The sequence below is a fragment of the Diprion similis genome, chromosome 13, assembly GCF_021155765.1.
Source record: "Diprion similis isolate iyDipSimi1 chromosome 13, iyDipSimi1.1, whole genome shotgun sequence".
Lineage (NCBI taxonomy): Eukaryota > Metazoa > Arthropoda > Insecta > Hymenoptera > Diprionidae > Diprion > Diprion similis.
This window is the reverse complement of record NC_060117.1, coordinates 6,443,869-6,468,577: the sequence shown is the minus strand read 5'-3', so window position 1 is coordinate 6,468,577 and position 24,709 is coordinate 6,443,869. Positions and strand designations below refer to the sequence as shown.

At 33.9% G+C, this 24,709-nt stretch overlaps 1 protein-coding gene across 3 annotated transcripts; it reads right to left on the bottom strand.

Moving 5' to 3' along the window:
- Positions 1-506: 506 nt before the first annotated feature.
- LOC124413880 (peptidyl-prolyl cis-trans isomerase CYP95) lies at positions 507-24,436 on the bottom strand. Of its 3 annotated transcripts, none has more exons than XM_046894668.1 (11): positions 24,273-24,436; positions 23,221-23,468; positions 22,783-22,887; positions 13,202-13,486; positions 9,977-10,105; positions 9,618-9,696; positions 8,085-8,140; positions 6,054-7,907; positions 4,557-4,790; positions 4,077-4,250; positions 507-939 (listed from the first exon to the last, which is right to left on the bottom strand). In XM_046894668.1, the coding sequence occupies exons 2-11, from the start codon at positions 23,454-23,456 to the stop codon at positions 795-797; spliced, it is 3,297 nt and encodes a 1,098-aa protein (XP_046750624.1). In that variant the 5' UTR covers positions 23,457-23,468; positions 24,273-24,436; the 3' UTR covers positions 507-794. The 3 variants fall into 3 exon arrangements, with proteins under 3 accessions (XP_046750624.1, XP_046750625.1, XP_046750626.1); XM_046894670.1 differs by lacking the exon at positions 507-939 and adding an exon at positions 1,973-2,334 and having other exon boundaries at positions 24,273-24,433; XM_046894669.1 differs by lacking the exons at positions 22,783-22,887; positions 23,221-23,468; positions 24,273-24,436 and adding an exon at positions 17,748-18,101.
- Between the last annotated feature and the right edge of the window lie 273 nt (positions 24,437-24,709).

The following is a 24,709-nucleotide window of genomic DNA, read 5'->3' as shown; positions in this document are numbered from 1 at the left end:
CGCTATATGAATATCACTTAAATTGTATAAAAACATTTATTGAGTATGCTCGCAACTGTGCTTCGTAGAATCCAACTATCACAATCTAGTAGGGTTTCAAATTTCTAAATAGATACTTGAAGTAGAAAAGGAGGCTTTAAAAATATGCAACGCTTGATCAAAGACCAAGTAATATCCTTCAGCTTCAGTTATTGAAATATAAGTGTATACTATTGATATTAATCAAGGTACTTTACTGTTGTGAATTTCCTCCTTTGACTATATTGGGCGATGGTACTTTGTTAAATATCATTAAATTTTGTTCTCGATAAATAATCATTTTCTTCTATATTAACAAAATAATTTTCCTCCAACATTTGTGAGTTTGTATTTAATACAGTTGACTAGAAAGTTGCACATAAAAGTGTAATAACAACGTTGGATGCCTGCGATAAAATGTACTAAGCACTTAACAGTGTAATTTTAACATATTCCACGTAATCTAAAGTTCTTTGTCAGAGAAATTGGGAAAAGTGTGCCTCTCGAAACACAATTGACAAAGTCTGTTCTGCGCGATTAGTTATAGATAGGTACTAGGCACAAGGCATCACCTAATAGTACAAGAATCTGGCAAATAACGTATAGAAAATAATTAAAACAATAATAATCACATTGTAATCTCCCTGACAACGAAGGGTCAATAAATAAGAAAGCCCGATTAAATCTTCAAGTAGAAGTATGACCACGTTAAATTTTGTATACACGTAGGAACATCTGATTTTTCTAGAACCCTTTGAACGAGAGACCAACGTGTCTTAATGACTGTACGATGGGCTACGAGTGGGTGATCGGCTCGAATGAGGACTTGACCAATTGCTCTGTCTACTGCTTTCGGAACTGCTGGGAGAAGATGGTGGCGATGGTGTTGGTCGATGATAAGGAATTGGTCGTTTTCTAGCACTGTAATGAACGTTATTTTATTGATAGTAGTAGAATCGGCAACGAAAAATTAGTAGTTAGTTGTCACTGTAACGAGACGTGTTTTTTTACATGCATGTTATTTCTTTTCATTAACATTTGTCTTTGTCTAATACCGATTGAGTAAAGTCTCGACGTGTAAAACATTATTAATGCTACCGTATTTGACTTAGTAGTAGTTAATAAATGGAGACATAAGCATGTGAGATAATTTTCATAGTAAATATTTGTTAAATCTACATTTTTTCACACGATACTTCAGTTCAGATCAAACCGTATTTTCCTCATTCCGTAAGTTTTGGAGGATAACTGTACTTTACGAATCTATGACTTCAACGTAAGTGTTGGTACTTAGGAACGTTGAATAGTGCACAAATTTTTTACCCCTCAAAAAAGAAAAGCTTTGACGAATATTTAGATACGCTTGAAATAACACGATGTGTATGTATATATGTATGAACTAAAAATATGTAAGTATTCGCTACAACGATAAGTTTTTGTTGTCGATAGTAAAAATTTATGAAAACGATAACTGTAAGAAAAAATAATGAAAAAAAAATAAAGAACACATGCGATACAGGGTAGCGTTTTCATGCGACATTGAATAACTCAATATAAATGTGCAAAATAAAATAAACGGTACTTACCTAGTGTTCAATTTTTTCATTCTGATGAAACAGATGACTTGGATATTACAAAAGGCTCATAAATCACAACACAAAATGAAGAAACGACTAAAAAGGCTTCGCAACTAAACGCGTTGTTTATTTGCAATTGATTGATGATATATATATATATATATATATACACACACAGACACACACATATATATATATATACATATGTGAGTATGTATATGATATAAAAGAAAACTCACTACCAGCCATAATAAATTTACAATAAGTTACGTGAAAAATACACACATGCTACAACTAAAAATAAGTGTTCCTCATAACATTGTAAAGCATAATTCTTAGGAAAATGAATGATATATCCTGTACAAGATTTGTTTTAGAATAAATTTTAATCTGTTTTGAGTTGTGCCAGGGCGGGTATTGGTTTGAAAAGATTAACTGTGAGGCGAAATAGATAGCTAAGAATCGCAATAATTACATCGTACATTAAGCTAACACAATAAGGCTTACAGATACCAGCCGACCAAGTCGTCCTGGTTTATTGGATTATTTGAACTAGAATGGATTGCGTGTTACAAACTAGGTTTGAGAAAAACTTAAATTTTTTTTTCATGATACGAAGAAAAAGGAGAAAGAAGTGAATTAATTTATCGTATTTACTTTCTAAATAAATGTAGGAAATTAAAACAATAACTGAAGAGAATCGCAACACTATCTTCTATGCCTGTCCCTCGATCTGTTTCTGTTGGATAGAATAAAAACAAAACATTAGATTCAGATAAAGCTAATTTCAGGATATTTCAGTATATATTTATCTGATACACTGACATTCAACGATTTTATCTTTAACTTTCTCATGAATCATCGGAAAGAAAAAATTCACTGCAAAGATTTTGCAACTATCGAATTTGTTATATTCAGCAACAATGAGAAGACAATTAGATAATGTTTAGACTATTGAGATGTCATTTTTATTTAGTTTCATAAGTATTATAGGTAGACACGTGGTCTCTAAGTTGAAAATATTGGCAAACTATTTGTAGGGAATGCAACGTCGTTGTTTAAATTTGATAACCCATTTTACAAGAGAAAACGTGAATGGTCAAAATTTGTGTGTTTACATCTGGGAAGTCACAATTTCAGAGAGCAGAAAAGCGTAGAAAAAATATTCTTCATTTGCATACAGCCAGATTGAACATACAGGAAAATGAAAAATTTAATCAGTACATTGAGACAGATTTAAAAACATTGAATCGAACGTAATAAAATTGAATAAATGTAGAATTTTACAGATCCGAATCTGACGTAAGTTTATCTTACACATTCAGATAGAATACAATGAAATGATTGACCCCTTTGTTGTCGGACGAAAATGAGATTTTCGTGCCATTTTTGTGTTGGAAACAAATTTTCATAGATTTATCCTAAAATTTCAGTAGCACGATATTTGGGGTCGCTGAATCCAAATCTGAATTCAGATTTTCAAAATTCAAAATAACGGATCCAATACGGCGGACGCAAATTCGAAAAATAGTTCGATTTGAGATTCGAATTCAGCGACCTCAAAAACCGTTATCCGGAATCGGAATCAAACTATTTTTCGAATTTGCGTCCGCCATGTTGGTTCAACCGTTTTGAATTTTAGAAATCCGATTTCAAAAACTGTTTTTCGAATTTGCGTCCGCCATATTGCATCCGCCATTATGAATTTTGGAAATCCGATTTCAGATTCGGATTCAGCGACCTCAAAACCGTTGATCTACCAAATTACAGTCGAATCAATGTAGTAGAAACATGTTTTTTTTTCAAATGTTCATATGTGTGTCACTGAAAGTCAAGGGATAAAACATTGCCAGGTCTGATTGAACAAAAAATGTATTGCGTATCAAATACTGAGGATAGAAAATAAAGGAAAGCCTGATTGGTCAAATAATTTTACCGATTACTATTACGAACCTGACAATACAGCTTCGATTTTCGCTGCTTTACAAATTAGCAAAGCAGTCGAAGTAAAGAGGTACGTTTATGTATATAAGTTTAGCTGGAAACGTCAAATTGGATACAGATCTCTGCGTATGAGTTGTGCGAACTAAAGATCAACTTCTGAAACGATTCACACATGACGTGAAATTCGCTGATCGCTTTGGGTAGTTATTAGTTCTTATAGACTTTTACGATGACGCCAGAATGCCAAGTTATTATTTTTATCGGGCACTGTTACGTTTCGTTAGTTTGACGGTAAAAGTTTCTAATATATGTATAATAATATATATGTCATAATTTTGTAGTAAAAAATGAAGGGAAAACATAACATGTAAACAATAAAGTTTTAAAAATTATTGAATAAATAAATAAATAAAAGTGGACGAATCATTGCTACACAAAATAAAAGTGTAATTACGTATTCTAGCTTGGTGCATTGGATATTTATATGCGAAATATAACTACAAAATTAATCAGTAACAATGGTTAAATATAGCTTACCTGGTGATTCGACGTCTGTCTAAAAAGCTTGGTGAACCATGACGACGTGGAATTGATGGTGATCGAGATCTACTTGATGCAGAGCTGCTGGAACTCGAGCGCGACGAACGGCTGGAACCGCTGCTCGACGATCGAGAAGAACTAGAGTAGCTTCGTCGACTGTGCCTAGTAGAACTGTGACAAAGATATGGTTTCATTACTAGATAAAAAGTGATATCTACGTTTTGTATTATTTATTTGTCTAATTGGTTCGTGATTTTGTTTCGTCTGTGAAGAATTATTCAAGGGGGTACATGTACGAACAGATAGGTAAAAAAGTGTGTCAGTTTTTGGAATTTCGGAAGTTTTTCATGCCTACGATATCTCAAAAACAACTTTATCGATTTAATAAAAATTTGGAACAGTATTTTTGGATAGTTTATCCTTTTAGCAACAATCTATTCTGATATTGTCAGATTTTACTTGGACCAAAACTTTTACCTATTTGAAGAGCGTGAGCTGCTGCGACTGTGACTTCTCTTTGCCTTGTTTCTAGACTCTCTAGAAACAGATCGTGACCGACTAAGAGATTTTTTTGACAAAGAGCGACTTCTCGATTTTTTTGACAGTGATCTGCTCCTGCTTTTAGACTTCTGTAGAACTGGTGAAACAGATGTCTTCGATCTCTGTGGCGATCTGGAGACCGAGCGCTTTGTCCTGGACGTCGATCTCATTCTGAAATTGTTTTTTATCCTTATTTGAAACACAAAGCATTTTTTTTTCGTGATCTATTTTTAGATTTTAATCATCTCGATTAGTTTTCTGAATATTAGCATAAACAATCTTGTTATAAAAGTTGACTCAGCACAATAATATGTGAATCAAAGGGTTAAATATTTCGGATATGCGATATAATCCTACTCATTAGACTGTAAAACTCGTATAAAAGTCAATACACTTTATACTTGAGTCAAGATTTAAAAAATAGAACACGAGAAATGAAATTTGTAAATCTAAATTCCATTACACGCTGCTGTGGCTAATTAAGGGGGGGGTGGGGGGGGGGGGGGGGGGGGGGGGGTGTTACACTTTCGAAAAATCGAATTTTTTCTTGTCTTATCTTATTGTTAAACATTTCAAGAATATATTCTCAAAATTTTAAGTCAATCTGAGCAAAACTCTTGAAGGGGGGGGGGGGGGGGGGGGGGAGTTTTCAGCGTTAAAAAAAAAAAACACTTTTTTGGGAATTTTTTTGAAAGTATGGATTGAGCAAATTAATTGAAACCTTTTGTACATTATTAAGCATACTTTTAACGATATTCTGTAATTTTTTCATGTAGAAATATTGCAAAACAAGCCGGTGACAGAGCTTTTTTGTTTCACTTTTTTAGCTCAATAAACTTTAAACGCGTTTTTCTCAAAACTACTTTTTCAAAGTCCGTGTTCACTGCCATTTCCAAACTACTTGACCGATTCATTCCAAACTTGGTACACATTTTCTACATATAGAATACCTCCCCCCCACGTTTAGTTAAAATTTTTTTTTTAACATTAAGGGGGTTTCTCCCACCCACAAAATGGCGGATTTTTTCGTGGAAACTAGCAGTTTACACTTTAGATGGCCACCAAAAATTTTTAAATGAAAAAAAAAATAATCGTAGAACGTTGGGGGAAGGATTTGATAATACTTTGACTAAGTTTTAATGGATTTTGATGTCAGATAATTTCCGACCTAGATATAGTGAACACCGCAAATGGTTTTTTTCTAAGACGTTTTGGGACAAGCTCTGTCACCGGCTTGTTTTGCAATATTTCTGCATGAAAAAATTATAGAATATTGTTAAAAGTATGCTTAATAATGTACAAAAGGTTTCAATGAATTTGCTCAATCCATAATTTAAAAAAAAATTCACAAAAAAAGTAGTTTTTTTTACGCTGAAACCCTTACCCCCCCCCTTAATAACCCAGTAATGTTTGAAAGCTTAAATAATATCTTACACGGCAGATTGATTGCTGGGCGACCTGGAGAGGCCCTTTTCTCTGGATGGTGACCTCGAGTAGGATCTTGACCGCGATCTAGAATACGACTTGTTTCTAGGCGAAATTTTTCGCAATCTTATCGGAGATCTCGACGGCGATCGAGAGGTAGAAATCTTTGTAGAAACGAAACAAGCCGGTGATCTTGTGGTGGATCGAGAGATAGACATATTTTTTGGCGAAACGTCCTTAGATTTATCTGAGATCCGTGAAGGCGATCTCGACAGAGATTTGCTCTTCGACGCTGACTTGGATTGAGGCGGTGATTTCGCGGGTTTCGGTGAAATTCTGTTCGATTGTCTTGGAGACTTGGAAACCGATTTGCGCCGCACTCTCACCGGCGATACAGAAGTAGAACTTGACCTGGAACTTCTGTGCTTTGATCCCGATCTCGAACGATTATTCTTGGCAAATTTTTCAACAGATTTAGATCTCGATTTCAATCGGGATCTGGACCTTGATCCAGAACGTGAACGGTTTATTTTTTTGACAGGACTTCTTGATTTCGACCTTATCGCTCTTTGGAGAAAATGAGTTGTCACCGGAGGCGGAGATTCTGTGGGCGACCTCAATCTCACAGCCGCTTCAGCTCTCGTCAAGGGCAAAGCAGGTGAAGGCGATCTACTTGTGGGTGGAGATATCGCAGCGGTAGCTTGCTCCGGTGAAAAAGATTTGAACCTTTCCTGTAGAGGGCCGATGATTTTCTGAGCTAATTTTGGTGGTTCATCCGGCAGCGCGATGTCAAAAACGTTCTCATCCTTCCTCTCGACTTTTACTTTGACTGGGCTGATTACTTTTTTACCTAAAGATTCTCTGGCTTTGGCAGCCAAGCCTGTTTGCAACTGTTTCAAAGTGTTCAACTCCTTCTGTCTCTCTTCGTCCTCTTGTTTTGGCTCGTCGTCAGCTAGATCGCCTTCATCTTCGCTCGAAGAGCGCAGACTAACTCTCGGGGTGATGGTTTGAACCTTTCGATTCCGTGAAATCGAGCGTGACTTTTGTTTTTCGCTGTCATTCTTCTTCTGCTCCTTTTTCTTGTCTTCTAAAATATCCTTATAACGTTCGGGATTCCTACGCACCGGAGAATAACTCAGGCTGGATCGCCTTGAGCGGCTTCTCGACTTGCTGCGACTTTTACGATCCTTAGATTTCTCTCTTATCTCTTTGCCTCGTCGTGGCGACCTTGACCTCCACCGAGATCCTGACCTCCTACGCCTGGGTGGCGAGGGTCTTCGCCTGGAACTGTATCGTTCGTACCTCGATGGACTTCTGCTTCGTGAAATCGAACGTCGTTGTCTCCTCGATCCTGAGAATCGTTGTCTTCTTGGCGACGGTGATACGTGTCGGTGCCGAGAGTGTCTTCGTGGTGAACGTCTCTCGGTTCTTCCCCTCGACGGCGACCTGTTTCGACGGAAGGGCGAGTTTCTTTGCGCAAACGGTGACTTGTCACGATTTTCTAAACTGACCCTCTTAGCAGGCGATTCTCTAGGTCTCCTAGGTGGAGGTGGAGGCGATTCGTTCCTCGTTCCAACTCTTCCGATTCTATCCTGCCTCCTCGGTGATTTGTTTCTAGATTCCTTCTGCTTTGGAGAAGTCGAACGGCTCCTGCGCCTGATTCTCTCCTCCGCCTTGTCTTTTTTCAGTTGGTTTTGCGCTTCCAACTCTTTCTGTTCTCGCTCTTTTATCCGCTTCTCAAGTTCCTCCAACTCTCTTCTCAAATATTCTGTTCTTTTGCTAGTACTTTCAGCTTCGTCTACTTTTTGAATTGTTTCCGCCACTTTGTCATGCTTTGAAGACTTTTTCGGTCGCTCTGGAGAGCTGCAAAGAATGTTAAAATCATTAATAAACAACACGGCCTGTATTGTAAGAAGTTTACACTATTGTTACAAAAAAGTTTTCCAACATCACTGCGCGAGGAATTTTTTTCGATGTATAAAAAAGTTTAAACTTTCGTACGATTATTTGAAAATGTTATTACGTAAGACTATTGCTTACCTTTCGGTAGAGCTGTCGGATGACTGATGTTTCTTTTTCGCAGCTACCTTCTTCTTCTAAAAAGAAATAGTTCTCCATTATCAAGAGTCAATTAAAATTCATGGAACGAACACCAATCATGCAGTCATATTTATTCTCCAGTACCGACTATTATTTATTTATTCGAATTGCAACTTAATAATGTTATATTTCATAATCTGTTTCTTGTGATAACATAGGTAGTCTGTTTATTCCATGTCGTACGTAAGGAAATTCGTCCACGTCCCATAAACTTGTATATTTTATGTATATTTCTATATATTAAGGATGTTGCCTAGTTTGAAACTGAACGATCTTTCGCATTCCGCGTTTGAAAAAATCGTTTCATAATATGAAATATAAAATATGAAATAAGAAGTAAAGAGCCTGTACTTTGTGGAAATATTGGGTTTGAATGGATTTATTTTGTCCACACGAGTTGCCGCTTCAAATGGCTGATCTGACTCCAATTGCGGTGATCCTAAATCGAAGACAAAGAATGGATTTGTGTTATGGGTTCGATGGATCGTAAATAAAAAAATTGCTTCTTCCACCAAAGTGGAAAAAATTTAATTCAATAGTTTGTTGATTTTTTTTTGCTTTTTCCAAGACTCCGATATGATTTGAAAATTCAGGTAGAATCGTAATATAGAATCATAGATAAACTTAAAGGTGAGACAAAACTGTTGTTGACTTTTTAAACAAAGATACGAGAAGGTGATATCGAGCATCTGCAAGAACTTGAACTGTGCAAATTCCAGGCAACGTCCTTAATCCTGTTTTAACTATGAAGGTGAATAAAAATAAAAATCAAATAGCTACTCAAGTAATTCAATGGTTTCAATTCGCATCTTTCAATTTTTCCTTTCTTTTCCTCTCGTTAGGACTATCGATCTTAGTAGAAAAGAGTTCATAAAACGGATAAATAATCCGGAGTGAATTTTCTGTTTTTTTTTTTTTTTTTTTTCTTTTTTCTAACAAGGAATAAACAATGTTTTATTATGACATAAGCTTTGAACTATAGTGTTGGTGCTTGACACAAAACAAGTGAACATACAACAGTCGTAAATTCATACGAATGTAGATTACGAATAATTATTATTACATTGAGTAGCGGCATATCAGGTACTCACTCAGGGAATGCCTCCTGTCAAATGGCGCTGATAATTACAAACAATACTGAGATTTACACTTTGAAATAATGATTCGGTAACTTGAAAATCAGATTAAATCTTGTTTTTTTTTTTTTTGTTTTTTTGTTTTTCCAACAAATAAGCAATGAATTTCCATGCTAATCAAGAAAGAATGCAAATTTTCATTACTTTAATGTTTACTTGTGTTGACGACTTATGTTTTGTATAAAAGAAAAACACAAACAATATATGTTGCATGCACCCGATTCTCGTGCCAAGGTCAAATTTTTAGTTGGTACTAGTTTCTCTCTCTCGCTCTCTCTCTCTCTTTTTTTTCTTCTTCTTTTCTTTTCTTTCACATATCAAAGTAACTATTCCCTACCTCACGCTTATCTTTTCCATCTGATTTAGACCTCTTCTTCTTCTTCTTTTTCTTCTTTTTAGACTCATTGTCCGAGGAGCTGCAAAACAATCACATTTTAATCCGACCCTTCTCTTCGTTATCCTTTTTTTTTTATCTGTTTTCGAGTTCAGCGTTTTCAAAAAAGGACTGAATGTTGGTAAACATACTTCCACATTAAATGATGCGAATTTGCCACACATTCCAAGTGCATTTTTGCAGATATTAAGACATAATCGAACTGATGAAAAAACCGATTAAGACACTTGATCGAAAAGTGTCTAAATGAGTTGTTATTTTAACAACATTACGTATTTAACAAAAGTTTATAAATTCGTTACCTGCTATCGTCCGAATCTTCGCTCGAGGAATCGCTGTCGGATGAAGAGACTTCTATTTTCTTATGTTTCTTTTCCTTTTTCTTTTTCTTAGCTTTCTCCTTCTTCTTGTTCGCCTTCGGGGACTCGGATCTAGGAGATTCCAAAATAGTTAATCACTTACGAAAGTTGAAATGTTTTATAATTCAAAGAAATGATCGGATGAAGGTATATAATTTTTTTTTTCTCTTTGCAAATAACAAATTTCTTGGAGTGGTCGACTTCCGTCGTTCTTCTTCTCGACAAGTGCATACCTTGTGCTAACAATATAAAAAAGCTGTATTACATTATATAAATATATATGTATATATATATATAACATATTATTGTTAAAAAAAAAATTTGTAACGAATGTGATCTAAGTATTCGAATTCGGCCATTTCGATTTTGGATTAAGTTCCAGAAAACTTATTGAACATTTAGATCGTTTGTAATTTGTTGCAAAGTAGACGATGATAATTATGGTTTTTCTTTCCGACGCTACCGTATTAGTTTTAATCAGTCCGGTTAATGGTACAAGGAAAGAAAAATTCAATGATTGTCCTTAACGTCGGTCTATTGCTAACAAATAACTTGAAAGTTTTGGTCGGTAATTTGAGAACAAACCATTTATCTTTCAATGGAATTGATAAGTAGTAAGAGACATAATGTAATACAGAAAAATTTCAGGATTATTGATATAAATATGGGATTAGCATTACCTTGATAACCATCGATAGGGACGGACTTGTCAGAAAAAAATAGAGAGATGACATTAACAACAAGCTTTATTGGTAGATAACAACATCAACAAACAGATAATAAAAATGCACTCTTTCGCAATGAATATATCGCATTGTAATTAAACTATAGAAAGAGTTAAATCTGATAAAAAGTAAATATCTGCTCGACCTTTGTATTTAATATTTCATTTTTTTATATTTCCATCAAGCAGAAGAAAAAAAAAAAAAAACACACACACACACACACACACAAATCTGTTCGTTAAACGAAACGACGGTAAATTTATCGTTAAAGGAAAAGTATGGTAAAAAAACATTCTGAATGATGAATAAGATTAATCATTTAGAAATTTCTCAAGGGGATATGACAAAAAAAAAAAAAAAAAAAAGGATTAAATTTAAATCTCACTTTTGTAAAGAGATGCAAAGACGTGAAAAATGTGAAGAAATATAGCAAACATTTACTCTGGAAAAATTGAAGATACTTGCAGCGCATCATTGAAGAAAATAACGTTATCTACTGATTCCTAATCCTCGGGTAATAATTTGCTTCGACTTATGTATATTATACAACGTATATATATATATATACACTGGGGCGATTTTTTTTGAACGACTATTTCTTTTTTTTTCAGTCTCCATCGAAAATTTTGTTCTATATGTCGAACAAATAATTCCCTAAAAGTTATAGCTTTTAATATTAATATTAAGTACTCGCCCAGAGTGTGAAAAGATTTCCCATATAAAATGAACGTGAATCGAAGCGTTTTTCTTTTTAAATCTCTACAACTGAGCGGAATTTTATGATATCACATTGGTCTTGGTCGCAAATTACGCAGAATTGAACGATCTTCAAAAGTGTTTAGAACGGCGTAAGTGCAGCTTACATTTGTGAGGTGGTACAGGGCACTAAAGTTGATTTTTACCCAAGATTCTCCTTTTTTCGTTGTTATCTCCGAAATGATTAACTGTACCAAAAAAATGTAAAAAATAACTTTGTTGGAAATTTGATTTCCTAAAAGAAAGGTCCGTTAGACCAAAATGCTCAGATTGATATTTCTTGTGATATCGAAATTCAACTTACTTGACGTATAAAATTTTTATGTTCTATTGAATTAAACGTTTTAATCTAATATAACCAATAAACATTATAGTTTATTGAATCAAACGTTTTGAATTACTGATATTCCAATGAAATAGATCGAATGGATCGAATCGAATTGAAAAAAATCAAATTCCAATGCAATATCAATAATTTAAAACGTTTGATTCGATAAACCATAAAAATTTTATACGACAAGAAGGTAAAGTTCGATATCTCAAGAAATATCAATCTGAGCAGTAAGGTCTACAGGACTTTTTTTTGTAGAAAATTGAATTTCCAACAAAGTTTTTATTCACATTTTTTTGGTAAAGTTGATCATTTCGGAGATAACAGCGAAAAATGGAGAATTTTGGATAAAAATCAACTATAGTGACCTGTACCATCTCACCAGTGTAAGTTGGACTCACAACGTTCCAGAAACTTTTGAAGATCGTTCAATTCTGCGTAAATTGCGACCAAGACCAATGTCATATCATAAAATTTCACTGAGTTGTAGAGATTTGAAAAAAAAAAAAAAAAACGCTTCGATTCGCGTGTATTTTATATAGGAAATCTTTTCACGCCCTGGGCGAGTACTTAATATTGATATTAAGAGCTATAACTTTTAGAGAATTTTTCGTTCGACATATAGAACAAAATTTTCGATGGAGACTGAATAAAAAAAAAAAAAAAAATATAGTCGTTAAAAAAAAATCACCCTAATATACACAATATTGTTTCGACGTTATAAGTATGTATGAAAAATACTAGTCAGTCTTTTCAGTCTGAGGTTTTTTTTTTTTTTGGAAATTAGACGCGACGGGCACACTTACCTACTGAGCCTACTAGGTAGGCACTCAGTCCTCCTCAGTTCTGTTTGAAACAGAGAAACGTGTACGGGGCATGAAATAGTAGGCGGTTTATGAGTCAGTATAAAAAACATCAGATGTGTAGTAAGCGAATGAACGAGTGCGAAAAGTGATAAATGAACATTTCGGGGGAAACGAGGACACTACTGGGTAAAGGATGCCAGCCCAGAAGCCTCGACTTGATTAGGTTGCTGCTGCTGTTCATGTGAGAATATTCCTTCAGTTAATTACAAACTTTCGATCAAACATTCCTTAACGAGTCAGAGATTTGATATCGTGTTAGAATATATAAAAACTTTTGAATCGACGAGGAAAGTGCAATTCGTAATGATTAAAAAGAAAAACGCTGCGTACAAATTGAATAATGTATAAGTCATGTATAAATTGTCGATGCGAAACATAAGAGAGAGAGAGAGAGAGAGAGAGAGATAGAGAGAGATAGAAGCAAAATGTCAGCAGGAATCCTAACAAGTCTAGCCTTCGTCGACTCGTGCACCGTTATGATTGAACATACCTGTCCCGTTTGTGTTTCTTTCCCTTCTTCTTCTTTGAGTTACTTCTAGAACGTTTTCTCTTACGTTTCTTTTCGGGCACCGTTGTAGCAGCGATTGGTTCTGGGCTCGGTGTTCTTACTAATTCATAGACTTTATTAGCAGCTGCTCTCGCTTCGGCTTCTCGTGCGTGTCTCTCAGGATCCAGGCTGCTTCCCTCGACAAAAAATTCTGAGATACCAAACGCCTCCCGTAGTTTTGCATTCTTCTCCTGTTGTGCCTCGGCTATTTGGTGTGTTTCTCTAACGCTGTAAAATAAGCGTAACGACAATTTATCAGACAATGGTGTAATCCAAGAATGTATGCTTCGGGTTTTTTCTTTTCTTTTTCTTTTCTTTTTCTTTTTTTACAAAAATTATCGATCGCATCGAGTGGACTCATCTTAAAGCAAAGACTAGTTGGATTGTAACGCTTCTCGTTGTTTATAATGAATATTGTAACAATTTAAAATACAGTTATTTTGTAAAAGTAAATATTCTGTGCTGGAAACTGTTGAAAATATCTTTAATTCTTGCAAAAGTCAAAGTTAGTGAATTTTTCGTGGAAGAAGAAAAAAAAAAAAAAAAATCCATATAGATAAAAATATTGTCTTGATAATGGAAAAAATTTGATTAGCCAAATTTGAAATTTTTTTTTTTGTGATGATGAATCGATTCGAAAATTCTTAAATGAAAAACACAATATTAGGTATTGTGGGCTAAATCAAAGGGGGGGGGGGGGGGGGGGGGGGGGGGGGGTTGAAACTTGTTGGGACTTTTAAACGAATGAAAATCGAATAGAATTATTCATTGGCCAAGTTGGATCTCCGGAAAATGGAGTTTTGAAAAACTTTAAGTTGAATTTTGTGATTATATAATATTGAGTAAATACATCAACGGTTGAAAGTATATATCGAATTCACCGTGTATGAAAATTTCGACAATTCACTCAACTTGTAAAACAGTAAAAAAAAAAAAAAAAATTCTTGTTACTTCCTACAACTGCAATTTTAATTATACCCAGTATATAACATTTTGTTGAAATTTATTTACAACGAGCCCTAAAAATTTACATTAGATTATTCGTAAATTTTTTTCCAAAAAGAACATTACGGGTCTGGAAAAAAATAAATAAACAATAGAAATGTGAGAAGTGTGTGTGTGTGTGTGTGTGTGTGTGTGTGTGTGTGAAAAATTGAAGACATACCGTTTTGGCAATTTAACAGTCATCGTACGCAGTTTTGTCAATACAAATAATCGTCATCACCGGCGGCAGAATATTCCTTCGGATTTTTAGGGAATTTTTTTGATAGGGAAAAAAATGAAAGAAAAAAAAAAAAAAAGAAAAAAAAAGATAGACAAACCGAACAACAACAACAATGTAAAAAAAAAAAGTATTAATATCGTACGACCGATGATTGTATAATTTAACGCAATAAAATTATGTATAGCTGGTTATAAATAATTTCTTTCAAAGCCTTTCAGGTTCGGAAATTAAGAACAGAGTTCGATAAGAGTAGGTAAAGGAGTGACATAATACTGGAGCTGCTGCTGTCGAGCGAACGAAGCGAGCCAACCCCTGATATTCGAAAAATGGAAGAGGGGAGGATGGATGGATGGATGGATGGATGGATGGATGGATGGATGGAGGGAGATACGGAGGCCGGCGAGGAGCGGGACGAAGAGAAATCACCCTCACGCATAACCTAACTGCACGACTTTTCCCCGGATCAATACGTGCCAGCTGTCCCCTTTGCACTTAATTATTACCGGAATGATTATTAATCCCGCGTGCACACCTTTACCTTTGCACCTATGGAGGGTAGGGTGAGTAAAAAAAAAACTAAGTTATCGAATTTATGGCTCAGAAAGGACCTTATATAACGAGAAAAAAATTCTCCCGGTTGAAAAAAAAAAAATTTAGATCAATTTTAAAAGGTTTCGATGGCCATTTGAAATTTAATGCCCTACAAGAATGTGCAAAAATAAAAATTTTATCTCAAATAGTTGAAAAGTTATTTCAGTTTGAATGGAAAAATTTTTTTTTTTTTTTTACGTGTTATTTAAATGGAAAATTTCAAATGGCCAGCGACACCTTTTAAAATTGAGCAAAATTTTTTTTTGCTTTTATAGGTCCTTTCTGAGCCATAAATTCGATAGGTTAGTTTTTTTTTGGCTCACCCTAATGGAGGGGGTGCACTTTGTTTTGTCACCTTTAGAAAAGTTGATGTGAAAATGAGGTTATTCGTATTGGAACAAAATGATGAGGTTAAAATTTGATCGTACTGAAGTTAGTAACGTTATCGTAACGATTTATGATTAGGGAAAATTGTTATGTTTCGGGCTTTTGGAATTGTCTGAAATTAAGTAGATCGGATTAAAACAAAACACAATCATATTTGAGAATCGTAGTTTGTTAAATATCATTGTAAGATTTAAGAAAGTAGTGATTTTTTGTCAATGTTTCGTTACGATTACGTTACTAACTTCAAACCTCGTGAAGTTAGAACGTACTGAAGTTGGTCACGTTATCGTAACGAAACATTGACGAAAAATCACAACTTTCTTAATTTAACAATGATTTTTAACGAACTAAGATTTTGAAATTTTAGTGTGTTTTGTTTTAATACGGTCCACTGAATTTCAGAAAATTGCAAAATCGCAAAATAACGATTTTTTCTCATCATGAATAGTTACGATATCGTTGTCAACTTCAACCTCGTGAAGTTAGATCATAATGAAGTTAGTAACGTTATCGTAACGATTCATGATGAGAAAAAACTGTTATTTTTTCGATTTTACAATTGTCTGAAATTCAGTAAACTGTATTAAAACAAAACACACTAAAATTTCAAAATCTTAATTCGTTAAAAATCATTGTAGGAAGTTAACAACGTTAGAGTCACGAAACATCAGGGAAGAAATCATTATTGCGCAACTTTGGAATGACTTCCAAGTAATCCGTTTTTCAAAATAAGATTATATTTTGTTTATCATGGTTTAATAAATTTCAGACATTCCTAATGGCGCGAAGTCTCGATTTTTCTTAAACATGAATCGTTACAGTAACGTTACTAACTTCATCCCCGTACAAGATGTGTATATTTTTTATTTACAATCCCTGAAATTCGTTCAATCCGAGACAAAAATTATATGCTCAAACTGTAAAAATCGAACTTGTGATTGATTTGGAATAGAAAAATAATAATAATAATAATAATAACCTGCGTTTTCTTTATATAAGAATAAAAAGTATACAATTTTGATGTGTTCATTTTAAATAAAATCATAATTTCTTTAAACATATGGCAGTAAAAAAAAAATTGTTGAACTTTGAAAAATATCATCGAATTTAAGTAAACTTTTATTTGTCCGATTTAAAAACGAAAGATTCGGACGAAGCTGCGCCGTTTAATTTCTTTTTCAACATTTACTCATCAAATGAGTCTTTCAGTTCGCAAAGAAAAAATTCTAATGTAGAATAATCATTTCAAGTTAAGCACATAAATTTTTAATTTTATAAATAAAACAATATTCCCAATCTTATAAAAATTTTGAAGAGTAATAATAATAATAAAAAAAAAAAAAGATATGACAGATATGAATCTTTCAATGTGTGTGTGTTTTTTTTATGTCAGAAACGCTTAATTCAAGAACATGTTATCTACGTGAAATTCATCTGAAAATAAAGTGAGACATCGATATTAAATTATAATAATATAGTAATATTATTGAAACGATGGAATTTTGACAAAACAAACTTGATCATAAATAACATCAGAAAGATCAAATTATTCTATAATTTTCAAACTGTAAAACGCGTTTCGTCAAACCTACTACGATATGAGTAGAATCGCTTGATCCTTTTGTTCGTAAATAAATAAATTCTCTACAAATCGCCTGACGATGAGATGGATTCTTTGAGGACCCTAATTGGATGAAAGATAAGTGCAGTTATTATACAAAAATAATAAAAAAATACATTATCGTGGTGAAAGTAGGTGATTTCCGATGAGCGTGAAGTTTGCAGCGTGTGCCATGAAAGCAAGATCCATTTGGCCCATCCACACGTGTGACACACGGTTTTTTTTTTTTTCAAACATCTATGAGGTGAAGTTTAATTTGAGAAGCAAACGAAAGTAAGATAATAATTTAAAAAGTGGATCAAGGGAAATCGAGATGTACAAAGACTTCATAAAACCTAACCTAAACGCGCAAACTTCACGTTGAACTCGGTTCAATAACTTCACTCGCGGTGCGTAAAATTAGGTTATCGGAAAACGCGCATGCGCCAAGTAAGCCCCAGTGTGTAAAACCGAGCATTTTAGTAGCGCGCATGCGCTAACATCGTCGTAACAAGCATTGGGAAAAATATTTCACAATCAGAACAATAAAAATGGTTAAACTCGGTTATTTTCGAACCGATTTCAACGTTTTTGGGCTCATTTTCTTCGCTAAGAATATCCCGACAATGTTTTATAACGCATAAGTGATATGGCTGACAATTTGCAGGAATAATAATAATAATCACCTCACAACTGACCGCATGCTGCTGCGGCGTTCGGCCAATAGATGGAGTTGAATATCGCGAAGCGTACGCTGACAACAACAGCAATGCTGTTTAGCCTGCTGCTGAGCTGCTTTTCTGTTAGCTGCCGCTGTGATTTGCTTTGCGGCTTGTAATTTCCTCCGCCTCGATCGTTTCAACGGTTTCTGTCGATCGAGGAAAAAATTTCCCTTCCACAATCGCTCAAAGAAAGCTCGGCCATCGGCCGGACCGCGGCCTCTGGCTGTTTTCACACGAAATGGCGAAGACATCGTCATCGAGGAAACGTTTTTAACAACAAACTTCACACGTCTCACAATCCAAAAAGCCCCAATCACTGCTCATTAATATACAGTCGCATATAGATAAATAAAAAAAAAAAAAAAAAAAAAAATAAGAATGAATTGTTATTTTGTGCCCCAATCGTGTGACCCAAAAATCCTTTGAAAATGACACGTGAAGTATCAATTGACGATTAAATACCGTATTAGTTTGCTTATTTTTTTGTTAATTAATAAATGTATGTACATACAATCAGGAATTATAAATTTCCGTCTATTCAAGATAAGCTTTTTCCTCATTCTTTGGGCTAAATCGATAGTTAATTGGGATTGCGGAGGCACCGTTTTCCGTATGCTAATCGGAGATAGACAATCAAGAATCCTCCTGAAGTGTTTTAATCCCCAACCAGGGAGAATACTTGCAGGGAATGGGGTAGGGATTATAGAACGAGAGACGCGGTGAATTCTGAGAGGGAAATGTAATAGCTTCCTCCCAACTTCCTCCATACCACTTCACCTTTTGTTGCCTCGAGCTTCTGCTTTTTTTAACTAAAAACACCAATCTCTTCTATACCATTCAAAGATGAGAAAGAATATCTTCTCACTGCGAAGAGAAAGTATTTTTACGATCAATCGTACATTTTTCTCAATTTTTTAACTCCGATTCTGCACCTTTTTTATTTAAGGTTTTGATTTTTGTCCAATTATTCTTACCGTTACACGTCTATTTATTCTTGTCACTACTACTATTATCATTGTTATATTATTATAAACTTGGAATATCAAATTTCGTTTTAAAGATTTAAGGAAGACATTGGATTCAGGCACACTATTAAAAATTTTAAGTTAATCTTTCTTTCAAATTAGCATACATATTTTATCATGATTATTATTAATTTTACATAAAGAAAAAAAATTTATAAACAGTCATTTCTTTCTCTGTTGACAAAAGATCAACGATTTTTCTTGTATTTCGATTACCGTAGATTGTTATTATTATTATTATTATTATTATTATTATATAAATACCCGTCACTTCAAGTTAAAGTTATATATAGATGATGTTAAAAAAATATTATTATATTGGTACTTAAAATTCGACGATGTTATGTCATTTATATATTCATTTCAATAAATTTATCATTTTTACCGGAGACACATGGATTTTATTTCTTAACACGAAGTTTTGACCTGCGTAATAAATGGAAGAACCGCCCTCACAAAATTTCACAACGACTTGGGAAATTATATATTCGTAAACAAAAAAATAAAAAAAAAGTACAGTTTTCTTCACAGTTCATCGTCAATACCCAACACAAATCATTAGTTATTATACGATACGGTAAATTCTTGTTCTTCGCGAATATCGAATTAAGTTTTGTTTTTGTTTCCTTCAATTATTTTCTTGTGCAAAAATCGTTCTCGATTTGTATGATTAGAAAATATTGTTCTTGTAATTTATATAAATTATATATATATAAAAGTGTGAACCCGATTTTTTTTTTTATATTTATAATCGAATAAATTTACTGATTATGTTATCGTTGTTATACTACTAGTATTTTTATTGTTAATTTTTTTAAGATTACTTTTACTATTATTATCGTTATTTTACTTCAAGAGGTCGGTAAACTTGTATTATTTAAATTAAGTCTAATATATTATTATATTAGATTATACATATATATATATATAGATAAATTACGAACTATTGGAAGACTTTTGTGATTTTATAAATAAATTTTAATTAATATTTAAAACGTAAGCTACATATTTTTTTATTTATTTATATCCGAATACTCTGCGCTGCAGACTCGCAGCCCGGCTACGCGAAGCCTGACGATACGTCGATTCATTTCCCAACTGATATCTGCACCGGGATGCTGACTGAGAGTGAACTCTCGTCGAATATCTCTCTCTCTCTCTCTCTCTCTCTCTCTCTCTCTCTCTCCCTCCCTCTCGCTTCCCTATCGCTGGCGAAGAGGGCGCCGGCGCCATAGCAAGTCGATATTACGGGGAGGCGAATCGGGGGTGAGATTTATACCTTCTATGCTCTCGGACGTATGTTTTGCGTTATGCTGGGCCGCGAAACCAACCCCATACGTACCTATGGGTACACTAGGGTGTTTAAAAAAAAAAAAGACGATTTTTTTTTTAGTTTTTTTATGGTTTCCAAAAATTGATAGTATACCTAAAACCAAAAATTTTGGCGCCAATATGAGCTGTTAATATCAATAGTAAGTAGGTTTGCCTCTAAACATTTCTTTATTTTCTATTATTTTGAATAAGACGGGAAATTTTTGTTTTTTATTTTTGAATTATTATTACTTTCGAACGGTTCATCGTAACAACAATCTGAAAAAAAAAAAAAAAAAAAGATTTGTAGGAAATTTCACGTTCTACAATAAACTTCTGAAGATCAAAGTTCCTCAGATCAACCGTTTCAAAGATATCACCGATCAAAAATAAGACTAATCAAAAATTTCAAATATTTTCCAATAAAATTACAAAAAAATATCATATGCCATATTTATATTATTTTTTTTTATGTAAAATTACTTTAATTCTGTTAACCTGAGACTGTAAACTAATATAATAATTCGGGGATTCCACGTGATTCTAAAGACTTCGGAAATTGCGGAAATTTCAAACGATTTCGGAGAATTTCACGTATTTTACGTAATTTCAAGGATTTCATAAGTATCGGAGATTGCGAATGATTTTATAGAATTTCATTGTATTTAAAATGATTTTGTAAAATTTCGTAATACTTCAGAGACTTCAAGCGATTTCAAAGATTTCAGATCAATATACAAGATTTAACACAGAATTACGAATGATTTTTTTTAAATATTTCATAAATTACCGGAATTTTCGCATTTTTTCAAAGATATTTTAGAGTTTTCAGATGATTTCAATAAATTTCACAAAAATATTATAAATTTTCAAAAAAATTCATTGAAATTCAGGGATTTCACGTGATGTCAAGAATTTTAGCTAATTCCATCGGGTTCTTTAGGATTTTGTCCGATTTCACGTGATTTTACGAAATTTCAGGAAGCATTTTAGAGATTTTAAACGAAATCGAACTATTTCGTGATTGGTGTACACAATATGTTTCGAGGGTGATTAACCACGTGTTTAAACCACATTTAATTCGACTAACAATTTGATCGAAATTGATATGTTTAAAGGGTTGTTGCTCAAAATTATTCAAAAGTGTAATATTTCGCATTATTTTTGCTTTTTTGCGATTTATTACTTGGTTGGAGAGATATTAGAAAATTAAAAATTCCATTACTGCAGTAAACGTTTAACCTCTTCCCATATAAAAGAAAAAAAAAGGTTTTTTTTTTTTTTTTTGTGGTCGAAATCGTTCACTCTTGGTTCTATATTAAGAAAAAAAAAACGTGCGATCCAAGTCTATCGATTTCACAGAGTTATATACATACATCATGCAGATAAGATACGAAGTTGAGTTCATACTAATATCAAATTCTAATCATAATTTGGCTGCAGTTCGCTTGATTACAAGATTGCCAAGATTTCAAAGTCTCACTGATATTCGAGAGATTCTAAATTCTTAAAAAGATTTCAAACAATTTCCAAAGATTTTAGAATACTTCAAAATATTTCTGAAGATTTCGAGTTACTTAGAAAATTTCAGATTTCAAATAATCCAAGATATTTCGAAGATTACAAAATATTTCTCGAATGATTAGGGGGGGGGGGGGGGGGGGGGGGGGTTACACTTTTGCAAAATCGATTTTTTTTTTTTTTTTTTGTCTTTTCTTATTGTTAAACATTTCAAGAATATATTCCCAAAATTTTTTTGAAAGTATGGATTGAGAAAAAGTGTTTTTTTTTTACGCTGAAACCCTTACCCCCCCCTTTAACCCTTCGACACAAAGTTAACCACATCGTTGTTTTACTTCTACGCATATTCAATCACCAAAGCGTTTTGAGAAGCGGGAATGTTAAGGGTTGAAAATTGCACTTACAATTGGCGTTACAATAATTATATTGAGCAAATGTGCTTCGATGCCGAAAGAGTTTAAACATAATTCGCAATGTTCAATTTCTAAAAAACACGCTGCACTAAAACTTGTATATAAAACAATTTTGATCGACAAGTATTAATAACTTTACGAATTTATAAACCAATATAGACTTCAAAATAAAAAACTTCGTAGGTCTGAGATTCGTTTCCTCAATTTTTATACTCCTCGGGTGGATGATCTGGGATCAGACCAGATCATTAAAAAGGAGGGACGGACGTCTTTTCAATACCGGCTCATTGATATCAGCAGTAAGTCAAACGCTGCGTTACGTAGGAAATCCTGGAATATTGCTTCCCCCCCCCCCCCCCCCCAAAAAAAAAGGTTTTCTAAATGCTTCGCGGAAATACGATCGATATGTTAGGTTTACGTAATCAAAATTGGAAGAGTATGGTTTTTACTGAAAACATAGACGCGACGTCTTTGGTTTTTTTATTTATGAAACTTTTTAATCTCTCAGATATTGTGTAAAGTAAGAAATATAGGTATTTGAATATTTGAATACAAACTCAATATTTTGAGAGCCGAGTGATCAGAATTCTAAAAAACAAAAAAATGTAAAGTACGTCCTAAACATCAGGATTACGAAATTTATATCCATTCACGTTTGAAGCAACGATTTCAGAATCAATCACGCAGTGATAGGTAAAGTTACAACGCATGAATAGACTATATACTCACTTAACGCGGCCAAATTCGTCACGAGGAACGCTGGGCTGAATATCGCTGCCCATTAGCATAGAGCGATATGATTCAACCTTTTCGCCGACCTCCTCGCTAGTAAATCTGTAATAGAAATTGTTTTCTAAATTCTGTTTAAACTTGAAAGTCATAGTTTCATTTATACTCTAAATACACACTTCAATGGCGATCTTGGTTTGAAATAGTTTGATAAAACGCAAAAATTTAAAAAGTATGAATCGTGAAATAAACTCGTGATTTTATCAATGACAATCTCAGCTAATTAAAAATTACAAATACATGAATTCTAAGTTAGTTTACTGTGGTAATCGTATACAACAAATTCGATATTTGAAATCAGAAGAAGAGTCGATGAAAATAGTTTCGGCCAATATGACGATGTCATATCAGTTCCGAGCTATCTAAAGTGGAACTTACCCTTGATCCTCGAGAATGTCGGCAAATTCTGCGCACTTGACTTCGATCTTGCGCTTCCTTTCATGATCCAAGATTTCTTTGTTAGGTTGTTTATTCAGTTGGTCCAACTTCTGTAGTTCTTCTTCAGTTTTGTACGAAACTTTGTCTTTAGTCTTACGGACTATCGCCCAATTTCTTTGCACGTGCCCGTTGGTCCCTGAACCTCGGGGCGTTTGCAATCCGATACCGTTATACATATTGCTTTGTACCTGGAGATATTGAAAATTACTGATAAATAAAATGAGCAATAAGCATAAGTCGAATCTGATTAAAAGAAGTAAATATCGAATCGAATAAAAAGGAATTTAATATTTTATCGGCACTGGTAAAGTCGATAAACTCTCGTAAAATTTATTTCAGTTTAATGACCCTGCATTGACTCGTATTCAAATATATATTCAATGACGGTATACATTGTACAATTTCTTACAGGTTTACATATCAGTTTAATTGTTCCCGATTTGTAATTTCAAATGAGGATGATTCGGAACCTGAACTCGTTAGCATATACATTAATTTACTTTTTATTCCTGCAAGAAAACAATCCATCAACGGTACAGTTCTTGCAAAAATAATCTTAACTTAACTAAAAAAAAAATACATATAGCAACGGATGAGTGGGTGGAACGAGTACTTTAAGGCCGAGAACAGCCAGCTCAAGTCAGTATGTACACAATTGTGTTCGAGTAATTGATACGTGTCTGTGGATTAATGGGCCTGTAAGTTACAGGATTCTGTCCCTAAAATTGCGGATCATGAAGCACGAGTCGTGTGGTTAGTCGTATATGGTGTGCAATATGTGTAGAGAGACTAGATAATAGACGGGAAGGAAGTAATTTCAGTGAAATGAAAATGTATGTCCTTGTATGTAAAACAGGCGGCAAAAGTGGGCGCTACGGTTAGTTAAGTTAAGGTTAGAATTGGCCAAGTAGCGCATCGATTTATCGATCCGGTAAATATATTGGGGCTAAATTTGTGAAACGGTAATGAAGTTGTACGACGAGATTACTTACCTCGGTTGTATCGCTACTTCATTGTTATTCTTGTGTTATAATAACACTGGACGATGAACTAAGTATCGTTTCAATTGATGAAATTTAATTAAGGAAAACACAACTACGGCCTGCAATCGTTGCCATTTTGTAATACAACTTTCTTATTTCATCGCTATGTGGAGCTGCGATCGTCAATTCAATCGGAAACTACATCACGTGACCTTACGGTCTTGTTTACAAGCAACTTTTTTATATTATCGTCGAAGCGTTCAATGCTGGAAAACGCTGCTGTTGTTGCTACTATGTTTCGCAGCTCATGAAATTCTAGCTTTATAGAGTTCTGAAACAGATGTTCATGCCGGTTAAATTTGAATAATAAGAATACAACGACGAATCTCGGGGTCTGATTCGCACTTGTTTTTCACTCGTGAAAATATTTTCCGTTTAAAGCTGCC

Bases quoted from the DNA above. Each gene is read 5' to 3' on its own strand.
- LOC124413880 (XM_046894668.1), bottom strand. From the start codon at position 23,456: ATGTATAACGGTATCGGATTGCAAACGCCCCGAGGTTCAGGGACCAAC. The intron at 10,106-13,201 runs GTATGTTCAATC...GGAATCTCCTAG, and splicing joins AAGAAACACAAACGGGACAG to ATCCGAGTCCCCGAAGGCGA. The intron at 7,908-8,084 runs GTAAGCAATAGT...CATTCTTTGCAG, and splicing joins TCCGACAGCTCTACCGAAAG to CTCTCCAGAGCGACCGAAAA.